The 13,035-nt window shown below is 41.6% G+C and overlaps 1 protein-coding gene across 2 annotated transcripts in view; it reads right to left on the bottom strand.

Annotated features, from left to right (window-relative positions):
* The window catches only part of MOB1B (MOB kinase activator 1B), a 44,305-nt gene that overhangs the window by 14,916 nt on the left and 16,354 nt on the right, over positions 1 to 13,035 (bottom strand). For both annotated transcript variants that reach the window (XM_075501321.1, XM_075501322.1), the window contains exons 2-3: positions 6,394 to 6,560; positions 1,242 to 1,335 (exon numbers count right to left, since the gene is read on the bottom strand). In XM_075501321.1, coding sequence (XP_075357436.1) covers positions 1,242 to 1,335; positions 6,394 to 6,560 — 261 coding nt within the window. The remainder of the gene's footprint in view (positions 1 to 1,241; positions 1,336 to 6,393; positions 6,561 to 13,035) is intronic.

The raw sequence follows: 13,035 nt of genomic DNA, 5'->3' as shown, positions 1-13,035 counted from the left end.
TAGCCTCTAGCATCTCTTGTCTACCCTGCTTCATAACTATTCGAGTAGGACATATATTTCTGTCAACTGCTATAGGTCTCTCTGGAGAGAAATAAATTGATTACTCTGGCAACCAGACAGCTAAGCCTTTAATAATTAACCTCCAGCCCCAAATAACTGCTTCTCAGCCAACAAACAATAAAGCAAGGAAATATTTTCATGCTCTTATTTAATAAATAAGAGTCTGTTCTGCATGCCAAAGCACGAGCAGACAATGGGCTATGTTATTATTGCACAAGCTTATCCCAAAGTTCTTCTGCATAATGGTGAACTTCTATTCCTTTTGTATTTTCACCCCTCCCCGCTTTGCAGCAGCGGGTCTCCCTGCCCACACTGGTTCTGGCATTCAGCAGCATCCATTTTTAGTTTAAGAACGTAGCACCAAAGCTTTTCTTGGTCCGTCTGGCTGCTTTCGCCTTGCAGAGCTCCTGCCCTCTCTGCCTTGCCCTCCCAGCAGCACCTTTTTGCATGTCCTCAGCTCTCCGCCACACTGGCTGGCCGTTACTGGCTTCAGACAATAACAACAAATGTCATTATAAAGTAGGAGGAAGTGGAGTAAAGAATTGGTTTTTTTATTGTTCATTTAAGATTTTACAGTAATTTAAAAGGAAGCAGTGCCCTCCCTCACCACTTGCTTAGAAACATGGGTATTTTCCTCTCGGGAAGACACTAAGCAGCTGGAGAGCAAGAAAACACACAAACATTGGATGTCTGTACAAAAGCATAAGCAAGAATCAAAGAAGTGAAACTTAACTGAGGGACAGGGTAAGGGATTCTTATCCAGACTACACTTATTTCTACAATACCTACTCAAACGCCTGAAAGAAATATTTTGGTAAGCCCTAATTGAACATTGGCATATAAAAACTTCAAATCTTAACTTAAGAAGCCCTCATTAACACTTCAGGAAAAAAAAAAAAGGAAAAATAATTTTGATAATCAGTTTACTTCCCAGGATACAGAGAAAAACAAAAGGCAAAACAAAAACCACCCACCCACCCACCCCCAAAAAACCACCTTTCCATTTTCCACTCCCTTAGCAAAGGTTCGAATTTTTTCCCCCTCCACAGATAACAAGACATCCTTTCTACCCACAAAAGTTACCTTATCTTTGGCACTCAACTGAGCTAGCCTCAAGTTTTCCAAAGCAAAATCATCTGAAAAATTGCACACTCTCAACAATGTGTAAAAAGTAATCTTACTTGGGGCCAGCAGACATCACGGGGCAGCTCTCCTCTGTGCAGAAGTCCGTAATGGTTCCATAAAGCATATTGATCTGGTTGAAGAAGTCGACAGCTGTAAAGCATTTAAACCATCAATTAACACTCCACAGTGTAAGGGCAACACAAGCTTCCTACAGCCTTAACTGTAAAGTACACACTGCTGAAGAGGGTCCTGGACTATTTTTTGTGAAAAAACTTCATGGTTATTGCTTTTTAAGAGGTATTCTAAAGGACATGCAGAATGCAACCACCAACTTTCTAGAACAGCCTCTGGCAGTAACTATTTAATTGTTCACTGCAGCAAAAGCTTCATTTGAAAGAAGAAAAGGCAAAGAGAAAGCTGAGTTATTTCCTTTTCTGAAAGTTTGGTGCATTTTATTAGAAACCCAAATTCTACTGGCAAGTCCGGAATAAAACAAAGATTTTCCAGTGTAAACTTTCCAACTAGAGAGAGTTGTTTCTCATTAGATGACACTGACTTCCCTCAGGCTTTGTATTCCAAAAGACTCTCTTTTCAAAGAACATTTCATAGACTCACAGAATGGTTTGGGTGGGAAGGTACCTTTTAAGAAGGTCTAGTCCAACCCCCCTGCTGTGGGCAGGGACATCTTCCACTAGACCAGGTTGCCCAGAGCCCCATCCAACCTGGCCTTGAACACTTCCAGGGATGGGGCATCTACCACCTCTCCGGGCAACCTGTGCCAGTGTCTCACCACCCTCACAGTAAAGAACTTCTTCCTTATATCCAATCTCAGTCTACCCTCTTCTAGTTATGTTATGGTAAAACACTACCTGTATGGGAGGTGGGTACAGAAATCGTGACATAGGAATAGTTACAGTGCCAAGCAACTTCTCTTCCATACATTATCAATAAATTACCACAACTCAATATTTAGTCCACAATGTTTCCTCATCATAAGCTATCCTTCAAGTTTTGTTCTGGGGGGTTATTGCTGAAGTTTTATAACATGTTTGGGAAAGCAGTTCTCTTAGCCAAAACTTTTTTTTTTTAATGGTCTACAGTTGAATTACTGAAATGAAAGACCAAAAGTTAGCATATCTAAATATTCCCATAGTTCTTACTACTTTAAATAGGTGCTTGATTACTTAGAACTCTTTGAAAGCCAGGCTCTTCTTCAATAACCTAACAGCAGGTTCTGTTCTTAGGAACTACGGTCACTGTATTCAGTTTCTAAAATCCACTTTATCTCCGCTCTATGAATGGCCCCCCTTGCATCCATTGGGAAGCACAGCACATGACCAAGGTATCAATGTATAAGTTGATCTTTTCAAAATGTCTTTCAGACAGTGAATGTTGTGAGTAAAAATTGAAAGGTGACCAATATTAAGCACTAGGAAATAAAATTTTAAGTAGGCTGGGTTAAATTCACATGACTAAGTACATGAGGTGGTTCCAGAGTAACAGTTTTACTACATATTCCTGTCTCCCTTATCCTGCAGCAGTTACTGTGAATTCTGCTTCTGGATGAACCCAAGTAATACAAGCATACAGGAACTTAAGACTCGTGAGACTAGCTTTGGTGTCCTTATTCATCCATTTTCATGCATGCTTGAAATTCAGCAAACACACGAAAACCCAAATCAAGTGTGGTGGAGTTCAACTCCTTCTATTTAACTACACTGCTCTGCAAATTTAACTATTCCACTGACACACCCTTACCCTGAAAGGAACCATATATAACATGCAAATAGATTTCATGCCCCAGTGCCCAGTCCAGGCTACATCACTTCTACTGCTAAAAGCACTGGGCCTGCCATCTCTGACAACAGGAACCTTTACAGCTAGAAATGTCCTTTATGAATCTTGTCTGCAGAGCTAGTCCTCAGGATGAGAAACCAGTGCGCAGTCTGTCTGGGCTCAGCATCACTTAAAACTTACTCTACTTCAGTGCTACTTGTGTTATGCCTGCAATTCAATGTGCCAGTGACAAACTGTTTCTTTCTTGAGACAGACTTCAGGAAAACTCAAAATCCCTTATCAGCAGTACTGACAATCTAATCATGTCAGTGTCAGTCTAGCCATGTGTTATGCAATTTAGTGTTCAGGTGACAAACAAAGATCTTCATTCTGAACCAACAGGGAAAGGTTTTCCTGTGACCAGTCTCTGCAGTAGTTATACAGTTTGTCTTAACTTCAAAAACGAGTTTAAAAAAATTAGTTTAAAAAAGAGTTACCACTCGTAACATTGAGTAGTCTCATACAACCAATCTACAGGACACCGTGGAATTAACACCAACAAGACACTCCTCTCAGTCCGGTGCCATGCCAAAGAGGAGCCAGCATATTACTTGGCAGCCTACCCAAATTTTTGTTCCTTGCTTAACTCTATTACAGAGATATACAGGTTTGCTGTAATGTAATGGGAGACTGACATACCAAACATACGCACTAGCAGATACCACATAATGTGAAACTAACTGATGGCTGAAGGAAAGGGAAGGCTAAATACTGCAGCTCCCCTCACTGATTTTTCCAGAGAATAAACATCAAAGATTACACAAACATCATGGCAGCAAGTTACAGCTACTGCTCAGCAGATGCAGTCATGCATCTTCCCTCTGTCATGCTACTTCCCAGGTACCAAAAAAGGGAAGCAAATATAAACTGGTATGGCATGCACCTAGCACAGCTCATCTCCAGCAACAAAATCTTTTTTTTTCCCTCCTGCACAGCAAGAGCAGAAAACAGCACAATAATATTGGGAAAGGCTGTTAAAGTTAGAGAGGACCAAGAGGACTCCTGAAGCTTGTTTGGGCAGGGGGAGGAGGCAGTTAACACCAAAGGCAGCAAGAAGTGGTTATATACAGCCCTTGTTTCTTAAGTGTACACAGGAACTGTTGATTAAGTTTCCATTCCCTGCTCCCAGTGGAAACCACAGCCCAATGTTTGCTTCAAGACAAGCATGTTCAACAAACCCACACAGACTTCAACAAGATAACCAGTTATTGTGAATCCCACACTTGCAAGTCTCAAAAGGCCATGAGACACACCACCCATCCACCAAAGTCAGCAGCGTGACAAGAAAAATTCAAGAACCTCTTTTCCAACATGTGCAAGCTGTACAGTGTTTCTGCATATTTTCATTTCCTCTTTTTACTCATCGTTCTTAAGTTTTGAGGGCTTAGATTATTTTTTCTAAGTGCTCTTCTCAAAGAAGTGCACACTGTCTGGCATTCTATTACAAAGATATGGGCAAGATGTACTTCTGAAATTATTTTTTAGTATTTTCAAATCAAGGAGGTTTCAAATCAAGGAGGTTTCAAATCAAGGAGGTTTCAAATCAAGGAGGTTTCAAATCAAGGAGGTTTCAAATCAAGGAGGTTTCAAATCAAGGAGGTTTCAAATCAAACTGATTATACACTTCTCACCCTTTCTTATTTTGAAAACACATTTGAAAAATCTACATGTACATCAACTCATTACCACAAGACATCAGTAAGGCTATGAGCTGAGCAAGAAGTAAAAGAGGAGAGCACATTTTTTCCTGTGCTCTCACTATTGTGAAGGGCAAAACCAATGACACTTAGTCACACATTTTATTTCCTTATTAGGTATCTCGATCCACAGAAGGGGCTCACAGCTACCATTAACTGGTACTAGGTACGGTAGAGGGATGCTGTAAATGAAGGGAGCACATAATCAGTTAATCACTTCTAGACAAAAAAATTAAACATTGAAAAGCCACTTTGCTGCAGGAGGCATGAAAGAGGACCATTTCGTTACAGAATGCAGCTGTTGACAAAAGGCAGCTCCCACTCTTTTGTCAAGTGCTTCACCGCCTTTTGCCACCCAGCTAATTTAGCAGTTAAGTCATTTGGGAAGGGAAAAGCACTGCTGCCACACAGAAAAGAAGAGACATGGAGTGGAGGAACCACCAAAAGGGAAGGATGCCAGCAATATATGAAGCATCTTTACTAATGCTTACTCATAAAAATGGGCTGGCTTTTTTTCTAGACAGTTTTGCAATACAGTGCAAATAAATTTTATAAAGAATGGTGTCAGCAGTTTCAACACTCCCTGGAAGCAGTGGCAAGTCATATACCAGAGCACTATGTGGCTAATTAAGAACCGGAAGGCTGAAGTCAGTATGACAGTTTCACTTCCCAAACATGTCAGAGAGCAAGAAGAAACAGACAGAACCACATAAACAATTAGAAGACATTTATCTTGAGCACAATTTATACTGCACTGCAGTTCACAAGCAATACAGTACATTCACGGAAGCACACCAAGCCAACGACACAAAAAATGAGGAAATACCCAGACAGGGCACAGAGTTTGTGGCAGCCAAAACTCTGCACAGGCTATGGAGCATGACAGGACTTGGGTTAATCCATTCTTTAAGAGCAGAAGGCAGGCAGCAAGTTCATGCAGCAAGGAAAGGAATGAGGAGGAAACATGGTCAAGCAATCAGAAAACACTAATTTGGGCATCATTGTTTGGCCTGACCTAGCATGAAAGGAGAGAGTTAGGACAAACAGCTTTAGAGGAAGTTAAAATAATGACATCAGAGACTTACCAGAGCAAAGGCTTACAACTTGGTAGAAACAAAAGGAAGGAACTAACTTCAGGAAAATTGCCAAGATCCATCTCTGGGTTAGTTACAGGCAAAAGGAAAGCCAGGCCACACACACGACTGTAGTCTTTAGCATCTTTTAGACCTGGTCCCCACACTTAACTTAATTAAGGTTTTATGCTTAGCATGTAGAGGCTTGACTAGACCACTAGGTAACAACCCTAGCTAAGAAAGAGCTAGATTAAACATATGAAGATGGCACTGACAGGCTGCTTTCTAAAAACAGCAGTGACATTTCTACTTCAGCACTTGTTTGTGATCAAGTGCTCAGACTTCAACCACCAAGAATAAGAATTATTTTGTTAACAGGAACATATTTTTGGCACAAGGATATTAAGGAGTTTTTGCCTTGGTGAAACACTCTGCCTCTGTCAGCTCTAAATGACACGACATTCACCTCTCCCAACCGCAGCAGAGTGGTGCATGCAGGACATAAGAGCCTACCCCACTAGAAAGAAGTACACAGTTGTCCTCCCACAAGCATCAGCCCACACTCAACACCCCCCTTATGAAAAAAAGGTTAGCTGACTTACTGTTAACTGCAACCCATTCATTTAAGTCTTCACCCTCTGGAAGCATAACGGCCATCCGGAGATTACCGCTTCCAAGTGTGGCTTCGGCATGTTTTAACAGCTCGTACTGATGAGACCCTTCTGGAATATTCTTCTTTGGTTTGAAAGTTTTGGAAGAGCGACTACCACTGCCAAAGGGAAAGGAAATATTTAGAGAACTTGTGGAAAGGGAAGGCAAAAAGAAAGGAGCGGACAAGTCGCACGTAAGCACACGATTAATATTAAATACTTTCCCCACTCCCATATTTTCATGTCGAAAAGGATATTTAAGAAAAACTGGGATGCAAAAGTAACGGGTGCTTTGACTTGCTGTTTTAAACGATTAAATGATTCTCCACTACCCTGTCTTCGCATCTGCTTAGCCTACCATTAAGCCAGCCGGACAACTGGGAACGCTCAGACTCCCTTCCCTCTCTCAGCAAATCGGATCACGGGGCAAGATGAGACCAAAAACATTTCCTTCCCCAGAATTTGGATGGCCACATATCAAGGATAGCAGCCCAGACAAATAGAAACCTTTACTCTGAACAGTCATGAAGCTTGTAAATGGTAAAGATACTATTTATTTAGCAGAAAAACCCATGTTCTTTTTCTAACACCCACCTTCACGAGACATGAAATGTCATCACGCCTGCACAACTGTAATAAGAAGGTAGGGACAGCCTGTTGGGACCCCTGTCTTTTCCAATCACGTACTATGTGTTAAGTAGTTACTATTAATTCCTCAAAACCAAGCTGCTGTTATTTAGGAAAGCATACTTTCTGCAGGCCTAGCTGATTCAGAATATTATCTTAGCTACCAACATAAAATAACTTTTCCAGTATCTAGTATTGTTTAGGAACTTAGTTTTTAAAACACAGCTGCTCAAAAATACACGAATGCTTTAGCTGAAGACTGAATAAATTCCACATTTTCCACAAACTTTCTATGCCATTTTCCCCTGGTTTCACAGCATACAAAGCTTTCAGTCCACCAGTTAGGCAAGAAATAAGGATGACAACTTTTACAACTTTCTTATAAATCATTTTCTTACCTATAATTTTGTTTGAAAAACATGGACTGACTTAAAAAACATTTAGACATTTGAATTTTAAAAGACAGCAGTGAGCCTGGATGGCACATTAACCTCTAATGTGTCAGAAACATGACGTGTAAAATTCAACATTTGCAAATAAGCCAATATTTGTGAATGTTTTAGTGTATGAGCTGAGAAAAGACTTCTGTCAGAAAAGGAAAACTGAGCTCTGAATTCCAATGAAAGAAAGTGGAAAGATGTGAAATCCAAACAGCAGAATTTTCATTACAAATATTACCCAGCTCTCGTTTCCTTATATAAAAGACTTGGCCGATTTTTCACCGTCTCTCTACAGGACCAAAGAGAAATTTTTATTAGTGGGGTACAAGCATTCTCCCCGGTTCACTAAATATTTCAACTGCTTGTTTAAACATGCAAGGGTTGTTGCTGATCTTTGGGGCAATGCTAGTGTAGCTACATGGTCACACAGAAGCACTCTTAAGAAACTTAATTCCGCATCTCATTTTCCCCACCATGCCACACTACAGCCATCAACAGAAAATTAACAAAGATGATCACTCATTTCTACAATCCTGAACACCAACGGCTCCAGCGGAGACACCAAAGAACACAAAAACTGTTCTTTCCAAAACATATAATCATGACAGGTGATTGAGAACATGTCATTTGCCAAGCATATGACAAAACGGCCTAATAGTTCATTAAGTCTCAGTTTAGACCTGAACAAGAGCAATGGAAGAAAAAAACCATACTGAAGCTGGAGATAAATAATGAGTTCCCCCAATTCTTTTGGGCAGGTAACAACATCTTTGCAGGTACATCTTTGGGTATTGCACAGATGCCACAGATCCAGGTGGTTAGAGACTTGCATGGTCCCGGTCCTACTCTGACTCTCCCTTGGTGCAACGGAGCAGCAGCATCCTCCCCCTCCCATAGGCCTCTGGAGCCATCCTGTTTTCTAGCCCTCGTAAAGAAGCACTTGGCTGGACTAACAGGGATCGTGGGATGATACAGTCGAACAGGCCACGTATGTTCACAGAGACACCAGAACAATACTATTGCAGTCAGCTACTAAATGCAACTCAGAGCCTGAAGTAGGAAGAGGAAACATATGGCCCCCATATGTTCTGTTACAGGACACTTCTAACATGCACCCAGTCATTTGCATTTCACCCTAAGCAAGGATACCAGACTCAAATCTTAAATAAAATAATTGCCTCCCAGTGGGAGTGAGAAGCTTTTGTGGCTCAGGGAGTTCCCTTCTCCTCCCACCCCTCCAGCCACCTGCACTTGTTGCCAGGCCAAGTTCAAACCAACTCTGAAGAAAAAGCAACTAAAAAAAAAAAACCAAAACCCAAAAAAACAACAAGAAAAACACCCCAAATCTTTTAACTGACTACTTAAAGACCCAAGTTTTTCTCTCAAGAACGTATCCACTTTATAGCCACCATGCCAACACAGGGGGTAAAAACACAACTTAAAACATCTGGCAATTGCTTTGGTGTATGGCTGCACGGACAGGGCTGACGCAAGGTAATATTCACAACAACTGAAGAGCAAGAGAGACTGGTATCGTTATCTTTCCACGCGCCAGTGTAAGCAGCAGAAAAACAGCACATGCTAAACACAAGCGCAGCACTTCCTAACTTACTCACAAGATTTTGTTCTCGCTCCATCATAACTAGACGATAAGGGAAACCGACTCCTAATACTTTCATGAGAAGGAAACCAGAGGTTTCCACAGACTTGCCACCACCCCAAAGCTCAGGTCATTCATTCATCCTAAATGAGGAAGGAAAATAAGAGATTCCTTCCCTGCTCCCCCTGCTGCTTACATAGAATCCCCAGTTCTTAAAACTCAAGTCCTCCTTTCACCATGTTTCAAAACCTAAGGTACATCAGCTTCTCTTTCACAATACTGTCATTTTCATACAATGATGAAGACTGAAAAACTTAACTGCTGTTAAGTCTGGTGCAGTTGCTCGAGGCAAGATCTACAAGCTCATTATAGAGACTCCCCGAGCGTGATGAGGAAAGCTCCATCCAGACAGAGGGAGCACTTGCCAAGAGGATTCAGACCACGAAGGGCAGCACCCCACTTACAGCCTCAGCAGAAAATCTTTGTTCAGGAGAAGGAGATGGTAATAAAAACACATGAAGCAGTAACTGAAAAGGTTACGAAATAACTAAGCCAAGAAACTGTTTGTATTTCAGCAAAAAGGGTAAGCCAACAGAAGGGATGAGGGTTAAAGAACAAGGCACAAGGATAGCACGGTAAAGGAACTCCCTAAATTAAATAGTTTATTTTGAGAAAACTCTGCGTAGGAATTCACACCGTATCCACCCCAGATCGTGAGCTTGCCAGATAACAAACCAAGTCACTGCAGATCTGTTGAACACCCAGCAGAGATCTTCTATGGTCAAGGAAGACGAAAACGCACACCACACTGGAAAATCATTAGGTATCACTGAATCCCCGCTACCCCCTTCCCAGAACCAGGGGGCTTCTTCCCATAAGCTGGCAAAAGCTGTAAAAACAGAATACACAACGATTTGGTCTCATCAACTATTCTCAATAAGCCATTCCTTATTTGCCTCCACTACCTTTCTGATCGCCACTTCTCAAATTCAGCACAGCCATCCTAAGACAGCAGGAAATGGTCTCACGCGAAAGGCAGGCAGGCATCCAAAAGGAAAAGTAATTAGGATAAATGCAGGCTGCTAGTCGTCGCGTGCTATGGAAATATCTGCAATTTTGGCAATAAATTATCAGAATTCCAGGCATTTATGCAGTTCACCGTACGTAAAACCAGTTACAAATACAAACAGAAGTTCAGGGACTCAACAACCTAATACAGCTTCTCTAAGCCAAAACCCTTACAAAACACGTTTGCTCTTGGGAAGTCTAGTTGTAAATGTTACTGTAAACATTATTTTAACTACTTTATTAGTTCAGAAGCTCTCCTATTATTTAACCGAAAAACATCCTCATTTATTTATGCCTTAGCACCATCAGTTACCTACCCCTTCAAATGGTTACTAAGTAAATCCTGCTTCCTCCCTAAACCCTGACCACAGCAGCATCTTACTCCTGCTATCCTACATTATGATTCCCAACACTGAGCTCAATGCATCTTAGCAAAACAAAACAAATTAATAATAAGGTTTTTTTCCTATTATGTCTACCTGTTACATGTGACAGATTTAGAAAGTCTTCTTGTTCCAGGTCTGTTTCCTCAACTCCTTGAGCATTCAGGGAAAAAAGTAACTTCAAAGAGTTCTGTCTGGTGGCCAACAACACGCACAATAATAGATGTCTCTATCAAGTATGACATTTCATTTTCACCCACATTCCATAATCGAGTTAGCTATATCTGTGAGCCATTTCTCCCGAGATTTCAAAATGCTCCGAGCTGGAAGGCAGCACCTGCCTTTCCCTGTTAAGAGTCTCTGAACTCTCCTTCAGTTTTGAAACATCACATTAATGCAGAAGTGAAAGGGAACAGAAAAACCCTCAGGAATGCCACACTGAAGATCCCATTTTCCTTGGATACAAAAAGATCATGAAATGGGGAACACGTTGCATCATCCCCACTATTTGTCACAACCAATTTCTAGTCTTCCAAGAAGAACTGACTTCTCAAAAAATCCTTGCAATTCCAAGGACATTTTGCTCCCTTCACTCCCACATCCAACATTTCTAGCAAATTATACCCTTCTATTTTTATAGGTAAGTACAGCTACAGCAGCGCCGGATGCCGTTCGACCTAGCACTAAATCAGGAGACATGTTTAAAGCGATTGACTCGCTGAGTAGGGATGAGCCTGGAAGCCTTGGCTAGGAAGCCACACCTCCAAGCCACAAGAAGCGCTTCCCACTGTCACAAGCCCACACGCCGCTTGGCCTCACAAAGACGTCACAACTTGCTTGTAAGCAAGAAGACAAAATTTCCTCCAAAGCTATAATTTTATCTAGTCATCTGCTGACAGGGAGGGTTTTTAATGATGCGGATTCTGCAGGCTGTTCTGTCTTAGGTTAGCAAGATGATGTTTCCAGAAGAAAGGAAAATTTTCAGGCGTCCTGCTTACACCACACTTACCAAGCTGCCTCAACAGCCCACTTCAGCTTCAAAGGCAGCGCTGGCAGATCTTTTACAATCAAAGCAGATAAATATCCAGCCTAAACTCTTGAGGCACTTCTTGTTAACTGCAGGAAAGGAGCCACCTAAACCTTTGCACTCCTAAGAGAAGCACTTTGGCTGGCCTGGCTTAGACCTCCTCACACCCAACTATTTGCGCACTGGAGTCTTTCAGTGGAGCTTTTTCTCTATTTCTATGAAGTCTGCTGCATATCCAGGGAAACTTGAATTAAAACAGAAAAGTTTAGGCTCCTTATGCATGGAACTTAAGACTTTACAGCTTGTTCTTACCACAGAACTAACCTCAAGCTCTTACCTACTGTTGTGTCTAACACGGCTCAAACTGACAAGCAAAAAACCTTGCCCTGAACCTAGCGTGCTTCGCAAGCAAACATATGGGTGCAGATCGAAGCCCAAATCCTGCCTCTACCCAGGCTGTCAACCTATCCATTTTGCACCACAACCTAAACCACTGAAATATTGACAGTGCTCCAAAGTCGTCCTCAAATTCCTCTGGAGTGTAAAAAACCAGACCAAGTTATCCCATAATTCACTAACAATTCATTACAGCATCTTAAACTAATGCAGTACTTATAAAATATGCAATTACTATGCCATTGGCAAAATGGAAGAAAGAGAAGAGGAGACGTCACCCTGGAGAAGACGTGAGAATCTGAAAACCTTTTTTTTCCCTGCACACCTACTTGCACATCACATACCAAACCGACGTGTTTTACAAGAGATTAAGATTATTTTAAAATATCAGAAGCATTCAACTTGCATGGAAAGCAGAGAGAGCACTGCTCCTCCAATCTGTTTCAGGCTACCTGTAGGCTCAAGAACATAGTGCTGCAATTACCATAAATCATTTCATACAGGGCTCATCAGTGGACCATTTTATCAAACACTGGAAACGACAGAAACCTGCCCTGGGGAAGAATAAATAGAGAACACTGCAGTGGCACCATTTTCGGGATACCCCTGCCACATATATTCTGCTAACTGATATATAATGCTGAAGCCGTGGGACATCTTTCTTTCTTTCCTTGGGGGAACGTGCGAGTAACTCCTTCTGCAAGTAGAGCTATCCCTCTCAGTGTCTCCCAACAGCGTTCACCACCACAGTCCAACCGAAACAAGCCCTTCAAAATACCTGGAAGTGCTCGAGAGATTCTGAAAAAGCCAAACTCAAGACAGTACACAGAACATTTACCTGGGGCATGGAAACTTTTCATATTTCAACTCCTGCTTTTTCATCTTGAAAGGCCTTTGCAAGCATTAATTAATTCTCACAAAGTACCTTTGAAGTAGGCATCCTTAGCGTCTCGTTAGACACAGGGAAACTGAGGCAGACTCATTGCCAAAGGCCAACAAGTAAATTTATCAGAGAAGTCCCCAAGTCTTAGTTTTGTACCTCCTTGCCTCCTT

This window comes from Mycteria americana, chromosome 4 (genome assembly GCF_035582795.1).
Source record: "Mycteria americana isolate JAX WOST 10 ecotype Jacksonville Zoo and Gardens chromosome 4, USCA_MyAme_1.0, whole genome shotgun sequence".
Taxonomy (NCBI): Eukaryota; Metazoa; Chordata; class Aves; order Ciconiiformes; family Ciconiidae; genus Mycteria; species Mycteria americana.
Note: the sequence above shows the minus strand (reverse complement) of the source record. Positions and strands in the feature narration are given on the sequence as shown.